Below are 14,142 nucleotides of genomic sequence, written 5' to 3' on the forward strand. Positions count from 1 at the left end.
CACTGGTCTAGTGCTGAGCAGCCCTGGAGGTGAAAAAACCTCAGTCTATATAGTCTCCCCTACCCACAAGCTTTGGGGGAGCCCCGCATGCGCACAGGGAGTCAGGGACCTCCTGGGACCTGAACCAGCAAATCAGGTACTTCATTCCAACCGTCCAGGCGGGCTGCTTCCAAACCAGAAGACCTCCCCATCGCGCCTGGCGCCATCAGCAGCTGGAGTCACGCCAGCCCTCTGCGGTGCCCCCGACTCCCGCAGCCTCCCGGGGCCGCGCCCGGATGGAGCCAGGCTGCGCCTTCCCGCGCCCACACTGACCTCTGGCTCCCGTTGCGGATGAAGCCCGACGGGCACTCCTGCATGCACTCGCCGTCGTGGATGACGAAGCCCTCAGAGTCGCTGCTCTCGGCACTGGGGATGTTGGCGCAGAAGTCGCGGTCCACGCAGCGCCAGCCCTCGAAGCGGTAGGTGCTGGGCGGGCAGCTGGGCACGCAGACGCCGGCGTAGTAGTAGTGGCGGCAGGCCACGCAGGCCGCGGCGTCGTCGGGCGCGCTGCAGCTGCCCAGGCACTCGGGGTGGCAGCACTCGTGGGCCTCCGTGCACGCCCGCTTCCCGCACGCGCTGGGGCACACTGTGGGGACAGGCAGGGGTGAGGCCGCTGGGTACCGGGGCCCCCACCGGGCACCCCCCAAGCCACCAGCCACCCGCGGAGCCCCAGAGCTGGAATCCCCAGTGTTACAGGTGGAGAATTTCGCTGGGGCAGGGAGCAAGAACTCTGCATTTCGAATCAGGTGAGCAGGGTTTAACATCCAGCCTCTCCTGGTTGACTCTTTGGTCTTGGAGGGGTGCTTAACGATCTCTAACCTTGATCCTCTCTTTTCTCATCTACAAAACGGAGTAGTAGCCCCCATCTTGGAAGGTTACCTGTGGCATGGGTGAAACCCTGGAAGCTCTATGTGGACCATACAGTTTATTGTTACTTTAGAAGGCATTATATGCGCTACTCGATCTGCATTTTGCATGTGTTCCTTACTGAAATATCTTTATTTCTGATATCTGTAAATATCTTTAAATAGTGTTCAGAAATGCTCATTTATTTATTTATTTTTTCTTTTTGGCTGCATCCAGCAGTATGTGGGGACCTTGGTTGCCTGGCCAGGGATTGAACCTGGGCCCTCTGCAGTGGAAACATAGAGGCTTAACCACTGGGCTGTAGGGGAAGTCCCTCATTTATTTTTAAAATGATTAAAACTAGAATGTGCTAAAGATGATACTACTCGGGTTGACAAATTGGCTTTAGAAAGTTTGTGTCTGCTTGTATCATACCAAAGATCTCACCCCAGATAAACAATGATATTAACGTATTCATGTATCACAACCTAATGTATCACAGAGAAGCCCCCATGTTGGATGGGTTTTCTCACATAAGAGTGGATGGGTGGGCAGTGTCTCCAGCCCAGAGGGCCATAAGATATTACAAACCATCTCCCAGGAGCCCGTCTGTGTTAAAGATAAGTGAAAGGAGTATCTGAAAAAGCCAGAGAACCACAATTTTTGTCCCAAATAGATGAGCTGGCATTTATTTCTATAACAATACCATAAGGATCACACTCTAGGGGCCTTAGAGCAGTGTGCCTTAATAGCAAAGGTGCCTTACTAACTCTCCATTAGCCTTCAGATCAGTTCAGTTCAGTCGCTCAGTCGTGTCCGACTCTTTGCAACCCCATGAATCACAGCACTCCAGGCCTCCCTGTCCATCACCAACTCCCAGAGTTCACTCAAACTCATGTCCATCGAGTCGGTGATGCCATCCAGCCATCTCATTCTCTGTCGTCCCCGTCTCCTCCCGCCCCCAATCACTCCCAGCATCAAGAGTCTTTTCCAGTGAGTCCGTTAGCCTTACTAGCAAATAAAGTATAAGTCAACAAAATATGAAATCTGGTTTGCATGATCTGCTTCCTACTTTTTCCATGACTTGGAAAACACAAAATTATTTAAATATGTAGATTATTGACTCTGACATGCATTATTTAATGAAGATTCTATTAGTTTTTCTTTATAATAAAAAAGATGAAAAAAATCAGAGATCAGATTAAAAACTACATTGGACACCTAGTCTGCCTGTCCACAATGGCACTTTATCAGTACCTCCATGAAGACTCCCCCACCAGATCATTTTCTATGCATGTGCATGCACAGACGAACGTAAACATCTATAAAAAAGGATCAAGTCATTCTAAAAGCATTTTTTGGCATAACATACTGTGAATTCGACAATAATTTAACAGCTGCATCACATCCCATAGTATAGTACATCATAAGTTGTAATCAGTTTCCTGCTATTAGACATTTCATTTATTCCCAACATTTTATTAGGACAATGAGCAGTCAATCTTCATGAGAATTCTTCTTTATTTCAATAGAATCAATTTCCAGAGTTAGCCTTGCTGGGTTGAACTGTCCTCTGGGAAGTTGGTACCAATCTACACATCTGGTAGCTACATGCAGGAGTACCTATTTTATTGCCAAAAGGTACATTTAAAAACAACTGTCAGAACTTGGACATTAAAATGAATACTGTCACCTTGGAAGAAACAAATTATCATGATTCTGTCAGGATTAAAAAAATTTTTTGCAGATTTCTCCTCTGATCATCATCTTTTGACTGAAATAAACAGGTATTCATTCGTATCTACTTTGGTAAAAGAACCTTGATTTTTAACTGGGCATTTTGCCACCTAGCTAGCTATTACATCTCCCGGCCGCTCCTGTAGCTAAAAGCAACGTAGGTTCTAGCTAGTGAGTCAACATTTAGTTTACTCCAGCTAGTAGCAAATGTTTGGGGTGGAAGTTCCCAGAAAAGTGCTTCAAACAAAGGTGGTATGCCCATCATCCTTGCTGGCTAGGATACAGGTATAATGCCTGACGCTCAAGCAGCCATACTAGACCAGGAGGTGACCCATTAAGAACAGTGCAGCAAGATCAAAGGAACTTGGTCCTTCACGACTGTGCAGCCAGTAGGCTGACCCCGGACTACTCACCTCTAGACATCTCTACATGAATAAGAAATAAACTTGTGTCGTGTTTAAGTGCCTACTATTTGTTAGACGCAACTGAATGAGAAGGGCCACGTACAAGCAAAGAAGACGACAGTGACTGTTGCTTTGTCACTGGCGTTTACTATAACTGCCTCTCAATGGCTTCTGGCTGCTTCTAAAAGCTAATCTACCCAATCAATTACAAGGAGTAACTATCTCCGTTCCGTTCCGTTCCATTCCGTTCCGTCCCGTTCCATTCCGTTCCGTCGCTCAGTCGTGTCCAACTCTTTGCGACCCCGTGGACTGTAGCCTACCAGGCTTCTCCGTCCATGGGATTCTCCAGGCAAGAATACTGGAGTGGGTTACCGTTTCCTTCTCCAGGGGATCTTCCCGACCCAGGGATCGAACCCGGGTCTCCCGCATTGGAGGCAGACGCTTTAACCTCTGAGCCACCAGGGAAGCCCAACTATCTCTAGTCACATCAAAAAGCATGTTGTTGTAGGAGTTCCTAAAATGCTGTGTCTAAGGAAGGCGTCATTTTGAAGCTGATACCACCAACTTGTATCTGCAGTAAATGCACACACACAGGCCACACGCTTGACTCTCAGATATGACACTTGATCTAGTAATCGCAGATTAAATGACTATTTAAGTTCAAAATATCCATTATAGAGGTAACTTCAAGGCCCAAGATCTAGAAAAAGAGTAACTTTGCATATCCTAAGTTCAAGTTTTTAAACTAAAAACAAGGGAAAATAAGTCTACCTATCCTTCCTTTAATCATCAACCTAGCAACTATTTACTGAGTGTGCACTGACCCTGTTCTTAAGGGGTGGATAATATACCAGGTAAGCACAGGAGTCAAGTGGTGGTACACAGCCTGCCTTGGGCACCTGGGTGCCCAGGAAGGCTTCACATAGGTGTGAAAGGCTGGAGCTGAAAGCTAAAAGCTGAGGAGAACTAAGGATGACACAGATGAAATCGTGTGTAAAAGGACTTCAGTTGCTGCGATGGGAGAAGTGGGTGCTCTTGAAGATGGCAGGGATCCAGTAGCAGGTGATGCTGGGAGACAGGAGGAGGGCAGCTCAGAGAGGCCTCAGGAGCCTGTCCAAGGCATCTTGGCTCAGTGGCGGACAGCGGGCATCACTGAAGGTTTCGGGCAGGAGAACACGACGGTCTGATTTTCATGGTAGAAAGAGGTCGTCTGGCAGCAGCACAGAGGGTATGCTGACCAGAGCGGGCAATGCTAGAAGAAGCGGGATCAAGCCAGAGGAAAAATGTTCTACCATCCCTACAGAGTTCACGTAATACAATAGATCTGTGAGGTTCACAGGGTTAAAAATGAAACTTAACTGTAGAAACCATGCTCATTTGTCGTAGCAAAGACCTGCCATGTTAAGCACACACTCCCCGTTCAGAGCGCTGAAGGCCCCAGGGCTGCTCACTGGCCATCAGCCACCACCAGGCTTGTGTTTGGAGGAAAGAACAGTGGCTAAGAATATTATGCTCATCATCAGAGACTAACTAGGAACAATATGTACTTGTAAAACCCTTTTTTTATTGCTTACAATTTAAATAAAATGTTACATATCAATAAAATGATGAGTAGCAGACATCAGTATCAAATAGGTATTAATGTGGAGCTAAAGACTAAAAGCATTTAAAAGCATATAAAAATGCCCTGTGTACACTTAGACTCAAATGCAAATGTTGGGCATTTCCAGTACGAGAAAGAGAAAAAAAAAACCTGACCAAGTATGTGTGGACAATGTTTTGCACTCTGCTCCCTATTCCACTGGAAATGGCATCTCCAGGCAGTGGTCCACTGCAGCATACACCCCTCCAGGGGCGCACCGCATGGAACCGCACCATTAGTCAATTCCTGCCACAGCAACACACGGGCTAGGGAGGCAGGGTTTCATTTCAGCAATGGGAGCTGCCTCAGAAGGAACTTCGGTAAAGCTTAAATTAGGTAAAATCCTGTTCCTAGACAGAACAATTCCTCTTAAAGGGATCACAAATCGCGACCACAGATCTTTGACGTTACGTGACGCCACTGTGCACAAACACGTTGTCAGATACTTTGAGGGAATAAAAACAGGGTGTGACGGGGAGAGAGAGAGAAAGGGGACCATTTGCTGGAGGACAGACTCAGGGGTGGAAGCCAGAGTTGCCCTGGCTGCAGCACGATCCACCAGGGCTCCGGGAGGCGGGCAGGAGGACCCGCGGAAGTTCAGGATTAGAGAGTCCTGGAGCCAGCCCCAGAAGCCCGCTGTAAATTTTGCCTCATCTCAATGTATATAAATATTATTAGTGTTCAGGACTATTAAGGGATTTCTTGAAAAGCCCCGGGCAGTGTATCTAGCCAGCAGACGGATGGCTGCTCCACAGGAGTGCCAAAACTTAAAATTTAGTACAGTTACCAAATTTCCAATCACAGAGCTACGGGAGAAAGGAAGGAGTGTCTTCCTTGGCATCCGTGAACCAGGAGCACACCTTGCATGATGACAGGCATTTCTGCTTCTAAGAATAACAGGGAAATGGAAGGTGCTGTAAACTAGCAAATACACGGAGGGGGAAGCAAATTGATTTTGCCCGTGAGATCTTTCTAGTCATTGGAATTTTTACAATGACCAACAATAAAAACAAACGCCTATGTAAACTGTTGAGAAAGCTAACAACAGGTCCCACATCTGCACTGAAAGGGTTCGTTCAGGGCCACAATCCCATAAAAATGAGGCACTGCATCTAAAAGCTCATTTTCTTCATTTCGGGGGACAGGAAAAAAGTCACATACATCAAACTTTAACTCTCTCCTTCCCTCCCCAGAGTCCTTGTATTTACTAAATTCTTTCTAGGGATTTTAAAAATGTTTCTTTCTTTTCTTGCCAATAAGCTCTTTAACAATCTTTACTTCAGAGAAACTATTTTTAAAAGCATATTTTGGAAGAGAAGATGGAGAACTCAACCTCTTCACAGAAGGAAAAAATAAGAAAGGGACCACTTAGTCACACGAGTTTAAAAAGCACAAACATTTTATCCCAAATAATTTCAAAAGGACAGAACCAGTTCGTGGACGCCGAAACAAGGTCAAGTTTCTGTATCAAAATCCAGACTAGTGTAGGGTTCTCTTAGGTATTTCTGGGTACCCTAAGGGACATACTGCAGTTACGAATAAAAAGAGGGTACCTTTCCTAAGAGACAAACGTCACTCTGCACTAAGGTGAATGGCTGCTAACTCCAGGAAAGCACACTTCAACTTCCCAAGTACATCCGGGAGACATGTGGTCCGGAGAGAGTTTGTGGTTTTCCTGCCTGGCCAGGAGAGGAGCTGATTCTATCAGACACCATGGGGAGGGGAGGGAAGGGGAACCCCGGCTGCATCCGCTGAACTCACAGCAGTGCCCCATGCAGCACAGTCAGAAGCTCACGCAAGGCCTCTCCTCCAGAGACCTCTGAGCCAGCTCACTGGGAGGGTGGGCACGCCTCCTTTGACCGTTAAAGACATCAGCCAGGCCCCGTCCTGCAGGTTTCGCAGGTAAGAGAGCCCAGCTCCTGAGGACGGCAGTGGGAGCCCGAGAGGGGCAAGCACAGGGCGGTGAGCCCTGGCAGTGGCGCGGGCAAACGGGGCGGCAGCGCAGATGGGGAAATCCTGGGACTGCGTGGATGCCGCGCCCTGGGGCCTGGTCAGCGGATGAACGCAGAGGAGACCGGCATGGATCCACGGGATCCATGGATCCACAGGCCTCCACCACCCACAGGGCCCAGCAATGCCTAGAGTCCCTGCGCCTTTCCGATACCTACGTTCTCTCAAAATAAGCCACTCAAGTGGATTTCCGTAATTTCACCTGTGAATTCTGGGTCCCACGTTTCTAGTCTTCCCTGCTCCACTCCTTGATAGACCTAACACCAAGCTCAGGCTTAAGTATTTACGGGATTCCTCTTCTAAGCCTCACAAACGTGATCCCAAGGACATACAGGTGAGGTTGGGCCTCACTGCTTCCCCTTTGCTCATCAACTCAAGTAGCACGAGGGCAGAAGGAGGCTCGCCCCCACGGCTGTTTTCAAGGCCCACAGGCCCTGCCACCTTTGGAGCTCCATGCTGGCCCTTTCAGCCATGAAGGTGGGTGAGCCACCTTGACGGGATGTCCCAGCTGGACAGAAGGGTGCCCCATCGCCAGGAGCCGCGAGGGACTGCAGAGGGGGTCAGGGAGGGCCCACCTCGGGCTGGGAGCCACGGCCTTTCATCCTGCCAACTGCTCCTCCATCCCTCCTGCCTTGTGACCTCAGGCACACATTCCTCCCCACCTACCACTCCAAGAAGAGAAACCATCAAAGGGGTAGAGAGGAGAGGGGCTGTGAGGCTTCCCGGGCTCAAGATGAAGCCATCTCACCCCAGTGTTTTAGTCCGGAGTTCTCTAAATACGTCAGCTAGCGTGGGAAAGTAGGCTTACATGGAAATGCTAAGACTCATGAAATAAAATGAAAATAAACCTGGCACAACAGTGTGAGCGCCACTCACATGCATATCTGTGCATGTGTATATATATTTATAAGTCATCCGTTCCGTTCCGTCGCTCAGTCGTGTCCGACTCTATGCGACCCCGTGGACTGTAGCCTACCAGGCTTCTCCGTCCATGGGATTCTCCATGCAAGAATACTGGAGTGGGTTACCGTTTCCTTCTCCAGGGGATCTTCCCGACGTACATATGATGAGTAAAGCGCACTTTTCTCAAAAGGAAGATAAGAAGAATCTGTCTGACCGTCTTCAGAAACTGGTACCGGAAACTCTAGAGGACCACTGCCTAGAAACCCCAGGCAGAGTTCATCTCAGCCGGCTTCTCTGCCTGGAAAACTGTAGCCATTAAGAGGAATCGGGTGGTAACCTTGGTGTCTGAAACATTCAGAAAGAAGAGCTTCATCCCCTCTAACCTTTCTCTTCTCAAAGCCAAAAAAACCACCTCCTGTGCAGGAGAAAACATTCGATCCTAGTAGTGGCCAGACTAAGAGACAATGTAATGGTTAGAACCTGAAGATAACTTCAGTTTCTCTGTTGGAAGCATCAAGGCTAGCATGAGCACTGGAGCATGGGGAAGGCACCCAGGGGCACGAAGGAAGAGCCCAGAACAGAGCTCTCGGGAGCCTGCAGAGGCTGGTTAATAAAGGGAGACCTTGGCTCCCGAACCGAGCAACTAGTGAGCCTGCAAGCGCTCGCTGTCTCCCGAGTCCAGACTGCACAGAGGAGTTCCTCCTTGCAGTCTTTCAAGGGGTTTTCAAGACTCAGTTTTGAGTCCTCTTCCTTCCTAAGAGGAAGGGCTGTGGACTAAGGCCCCTTGGGTCAGCAGATGGACATTCTGCAGCACCAAGGCACGCAGAGGGGGCAGGAAGTGATACACCTCCCTCCTCACCCCTGCCTTCCCGTCAACTGTCTTCTCCAGCCTTCTCTCCTTCCGAGGGGCCAGGAGGTGGCTTCAGAACATGCAGGAGCAGAGACCCTCCTGCGGGAAGCTCCCGGAGCCCTTAGCTCTGCCCCAGTTCAAACACACCAGGGCTTCTGCAGCCGCGTTCTGCCTTTCATCAAGCCCTGATCCTCAGAGATGAAACAAAGTTAGAGGTCATCATCCTGTGCGTGTCTGAGGCACTGCTCTTCAGAAACCTAGGCGAGCCTCACAGCAGTGCTGCAGGGAGCTCTTCCCTTAGAGAAAGTGCTACTTGCCTGACTGCACCCCACTTGACGAAGCTCCTCCTCACCTCCACCCAGGATGCGTTTTCCTACAGGGCGCTCTCCCAGGCCTCATTCGGGTGTCTGGAACTCTTAATAGCCCTGGACAATTGCTCCGTCTCAAAATGCCAAGGCTGTGATCCTGGCCTCCTCCCGAAGGCCATAGTCAAGCCACAGTTCATTCAACGTACATGAACATCACTGCTCCTTAACAGCTGTCCACAGCCTACCTAAGGCTGCAGAAGCAGTCCGAACAGCTGGAGCATGAGGGCACGGAGTCCAGTGGAGGTCTTCCCTGGCCGAGGCGGCACGCTCAGGGGCTTTCTGTACGCCCTTCAAGGTGACTCCCACTGTCACACCAGCGAGCTCATTCCGGCCATCTAACCACCTAACGCTCCTGTCCTCCTTTCACAATAGCTGCTGGCGTCTCTCCTACATGAATGCATTCTGAGTCTAAACGCTGGACTCAATCTCATATATATTATTTAACTTAATGTTAACGATCACATGGGGCAATAGCATTATGCTCTTTGGTAGATGCCCACATGGAAGCACAGAGATTTTATAACTTTCCAGGGCTGTTAATCATCCAAGTGAATACCTATCAAGCTGGAAACCTGGGCTTGGAACCCAGATTTATCTGACTGGGTGACAGGCTCTTCCCCTGCTCTGCTCCATGCTGGCATGGAGTTCTCACCAGGCTCTGCTGTCCAAGAGCAAAAGGTTAGGGGGCTCTTCTCACGCCACTTTTCTCTGTAAGCTGGCATCCACCAGGAAAAACTAAATCACCAGTCTCAACATCCTCTTCTTCCCCCTAAGGCAAACCTCTTAGTCTGGAGAAAGGACAAAACACAAAACATGATGCTCTGGAGAAGGGTCAAGCATGCAGGTGATGTTAAGGATGATGTACCCACTAAGTGTTCATTATCTGTTTGGTGTGTGCATTAAGTTGCTTCAGTCGTGTCTGATTCATGACTCCATGGACAGTACCCCACCAGGCTCCTCTGTCCATGGGATTCTCCAGGCAAGAATACTGGAGTGAGTTACCATGCTCTGCTCCAGGGGATCTTCCTGACCCAGGGATTGAACCCACGTCTCTTAAGTTGCCTGCACGGGCAGGCAGGTTCTTTACCAACAGCGCCACCTGGGAAACCCTCTATTTATTCAGTTCAGTTCAGTTGCTCAGTCGTGTCCGATTCTTTGAGACCCTGTGACTGCACCATGCCAGGCCTCCCTGTCCATCACCAACTCCCGGAGTTTACTCAAACTCATGTCCATTGTGTTGGTGATGCCATCCAACCGTCTCATCCTCTGTCGTCCCCTTCTCCTCCCACCTTCAATCTTTCCCAGCATCAGGGTCTTTTCCAATGAGTCGGTTCTTCCCATTAGGTGGCCAAAGTATTGGAGTTTCAGCTTCAGCATCAGTCCTTCCAATGAATATTCAGGACTGATTTCCTTTAGGATGGACTGGTTGGATCTCCTTGCAGTCCAAGGGACTCTCAAGAGTCTTGTCCAACACCACACTTCAAAAGTGTCAATTCTTCGGCGCTCAGCTTTCTTTATAGTCCAACTCTCACATCCATACATGACCACGGGAAAAACCATAGCCTTGACTAGATGGACCTTTGTTGGCAAAGTAATGTCTCTGCTTTTTAATATGCTGTCTAGGTTGGTCATAGCTTTTCTTCCAAGGAGCGAGTGTCTTTTCATTTCATGGCTGCAGTCACCATCTGCAGTGATTCTCTATTAATTGGGTTACAGCAAATAGAACTCTCAAAGACATTCTTCTCTCTCTCAAAGGCTGAGCCCTGATGAGTTTATCAGCAGCCCTCAGTGCTTAATTGCAATAGTGAAGCATCGGCTCCTGTCGTGGAAGGCACTGAGGGCACATTCTGTGGGGCAAAGGCGACCACGTATATAAGTGTCTGTGCTGTCAGGAGCCAGAGCAGCCAGACCCGGGGAGACTCAGTGACCCATAGAACCCTTTTCACCCAAACAAGTCTCACTCATGAGATTAGATAACCAGAGTTCCCTCTCTTCACCAACACCTATGTCTCAGCAAGGCTCCAACCTTGGTCAGGAAAAAGAAAAAACAGGTCTGTGCCTTCCCCTTGGTTGGGCACATAAACATATATAATCTAGGATCACAGAAATAGCCAAGTTTCCAAGTAGACCCCTACTGACTAGTACACAGCGTACACAGGTAAGCTACGGTGTTTGAGGATATGTTTCATACTAGCTACTAAAGGCATCTATGAGGACTTCATTAACGAGCAAAAGAAATGATCGTGCACAGAAAGTAAGACTGGATCCCTGTGGTCGCCAGGATCTAATATGCAGTGCTGGGCGGACTTTTGAGAAAACAGAAGAAAAAGAAAAAAGGCCACCAAGAAACTAGGAGGGAGGTTATTCAGGGCACCATTATTAAACAAAATGTCAAGACCTAATTAGGAAGAGTAAAGAAAGAGCAGCCATCAGTGCAGACACAGTGTAGGACTCCAGTTCACACCAAAAGCTAAGCGAGGAGCAGAAGGCGGGCCAGGAATCTCCCTTAGGCTAAACTGCTGGTTTTGGTTACTGTGGGTGCTGTGATTTTTTTTTTTTTTCTTCCCTCACAATTTTCACAACAGCTTGACTGAAATAGAACTCATACACAATTTCACCCATTTAAAGTGTACAAATTGATGACTTTTACCATATTCACAGAGTTGTACAAACATCACCCCAAAGAGGAAGCTGTCTTACCCCTCCCCTGCCCCCCTGCCCCTCTCAGCCCCAGGCAATCACTGATCAACTTTCTTTCTCTACAGATCTGCCTCTTCTGAACACTTCATACAAACTGAATCATATACTACACCAGGGGTCCCCGGCCTCGGGCTCTAATGCCTGATGATCTGAGGTGGAGCTGCTGTAATGACAGTAGAAGTAAAGGTCACAATAAATGTAATGTGCTTGCACCATCCTGAAACCCACCCCCCTGCCCCCAGCCCAACATCCATGGACAAAGTGTCTGCCCCGAAACTGGTCCCCAGTGCCCACGTGGCTGAGGCTGGCTCCCCATGTGATCCTCTGGGTCTGGCTCTCCCATGTGGGACGACATATTCCAGGTTCGTCTACGCTGTGGTGCATCAGCCCCTCACCCTTGCATTTCCTTTCCTAAGTTTTGACTTTGGTGACCCGCAGGCAACAACGCTGGCCCCACAAGCCCTCCTGCGCAGAGGCAGAAACACAGGCACGGCAGTCAGAAGCTGTTGTTTCCATCAACTATTTGGACTCCAGGATCTATTCATGGCCTGGATCTATTCTAAAGGGAGAAAGACTTGAACCTGTCACACTGACTAAACTCTGTCATCCTCTGGTAGTAGGAAATGAGAGGAAAAGCCACGCAATCTGTGGAGGAAGGGTCCTGAAGTCTGAGACCCTCCTGCTGGCTCTGCCTGATGGAAACGAGGTGTCCTCGTGATCCTCACCCCTGGAGGAGGGCCTGGCAAATGGAGTCGATGCTGCCTCACAGAAAGGCCTCCGGAGAGCGGTGGGAGGGAAAGGGAAAGGAAGAAAGTCAGGTGCTAAGAGGCGAGGGCGGACCTGACTTCCACTGCTTCTGTGTTTATAAAACAGAATATACTCTTCAGAAAATCAAACTATCCTAACGTACTCTAACATCTTCCAAAGATTCCTTCTGCTGAACTCACATTCGAAGCCTGTATAAAAATTCTTAAAAATACGGACAAGTTCTAATAGGAGGAAACACCAGGGAAAGAGACGCGGGAGCACAAACCGGACCCTACTCTGGGGTCTCTGCTGGCTTCTCCACACGGAGCACAGTGTCTCTCACACCCTTCAACCCTCTTCCAGCTCTCCTTGGATCTTTCTCCAAGAAGGAGAAACATCCCCACCTGATGAGGAGTTCTTCTGAGACTCTTCCCCAGTTCTGTGCCCACCAGGCCTGAGCACACGAGGTACCGGCTGTCACAGACGCGTAAATGGACAGGGTGGAAAAAAAAAGTTCTTTTCACACACTTAAAAATTACTCCAAGTTATTTTAAATTTGGAACTGTTTGCATATTCCTTATAAGTTTATAAAACTCACAGTGTCCCCTCATGACTAACTGAACAGGAATCACGAGCGTAGTCTGTATTTATAACTCGTCTGCTCGTGCGTGCTCACAGCCCTATTTCCACTCCCCGTCCCTGTACGCAGAGTTATGTGAGGTATTGTGGGCTCCTAAACTTTGCTGATTTCCAAACAAGGCAGGCCTGTGTCCCGCAGGGACAAATTGGGGGCTGTTTCATCCAAGTGGAGACCAAGCTCGGAGGGAGAGGCCTCCGGCTTTGTGGTTTTGGCTGCATCTCTTAAAACGGGTGTTAGGGTCCATTTCTGGGCAATTACACGCCTTCCTGGTGTTGACCAGTATCATTGCGACTGATACTCTGCCTACCGCACGTGCCCATGAGGCTGCACACTTCCCTCCTGCCTATTTACTTTGGTAGAAACTGCTAGTCCAAAAGGTGTGATGCTTCAACGAGACATGAAAAGGCCCCTTTCCATATGCATAAATATTTATGTCAGCATAATTTAAATGAATCAACTGAAGGCAGCCACTCGCAGGGAAACTACTATTTAGAAACCAGCAATGTTTTGGATACAGTATGCTAGCAACAGAACCGCTCCCCAGGAGACAGTGATAACGGAACGAGGGAGGTCGCCGTGGAGGTAGATTTTTACAGTCTGTGTGGATTGAGACTGGGGCACGCAAACCTGCACACGTAGATGAGCTGCGCTGCAGCCTCTTGACAGGAGTTGAACGAGTCCTTCCAAAGCTGCCTCCCTGGGAGCACACCCACCTGGCCGCGGATCTCACAATTTTGCAAAGCCCCCTTGGAAACCTCTTTTGAAAAAAAAAAAAAACTCTTCTGGGGACCACAGTACCATTCTCTGCTACAGCCTAAAGGTGGGGCACGTCTTCTTAAAAAGAGGGGAGAATGATCGCTAATTACATTCTTTTCCCTTTCTTTCCTGATGTCAGAAGGGGAAAAAGGCATCTCCGTTCAGTTCTCCGGCTGCTAGGAAGGTTGGGTCCCTTGGGTCACCTGGATTCCACCCTCACCTCCATCCCACACCACTGTAGCACCTCTTAAATAAACTTCTCTCAACATCTTTGGTCCATTTTCTTCTTAGGAGTTTAAGTTCTGAGCGCATATTTCAGTTTGTTTAAGCCCTTAAAGTCGTCTATGCTTTTTAGAGACAGCATTATGCTTTGCAAATTTTTTTAGGTGACTAGAGAGAAAAATGCCTGCCCACCCTTCCCCCTTTTCTGTAATTAAATCTACCCAAGGAGCATGAATAGCAACCACTACAGATCACAACCTTCCAGTGATTTATTACCC

At 48.7% G+C, this 14,142-nt stretch overlaps 1 protein-coding gene across 2 annotated transcripts in view; it reads right to left on the reverse strand.

The window, feature by feature from the left end:
• IGF1R (insulin like growth factor 1 receptor) overlaps positions 1-14,142 on the reverse strand; it is a 311,619-nt gene that overhangs the window by 65,194 nt on the left and 232,283 nt on the right. For both annotated transcript variants that reach the window (XM_055417719.2, XM_055417720.2), the window contains one exon: positions 313-625. In XM_055417719.2, the coding sequence (XP_055273694.1) occupies positions 313-625 (313 nt within the window). The remainder of the gene's footprint in view (positions 1-312; positions 626-14,142) is intronic.

This window comes from Moschus berezovskii, chromosome 21, assembly GCF_049115385.1.
Source record: "Moschus berezovskii isolate FMDL1 chromosome 21, NW_MosBer_1.0, whole genome shotgun sequence".
Lineage (NCBI taxonomy): Eukaryota > Metazoa > Chordata > Mammalia > Artiodactyla > Moschidae > Moschus > Moschus berezovskii.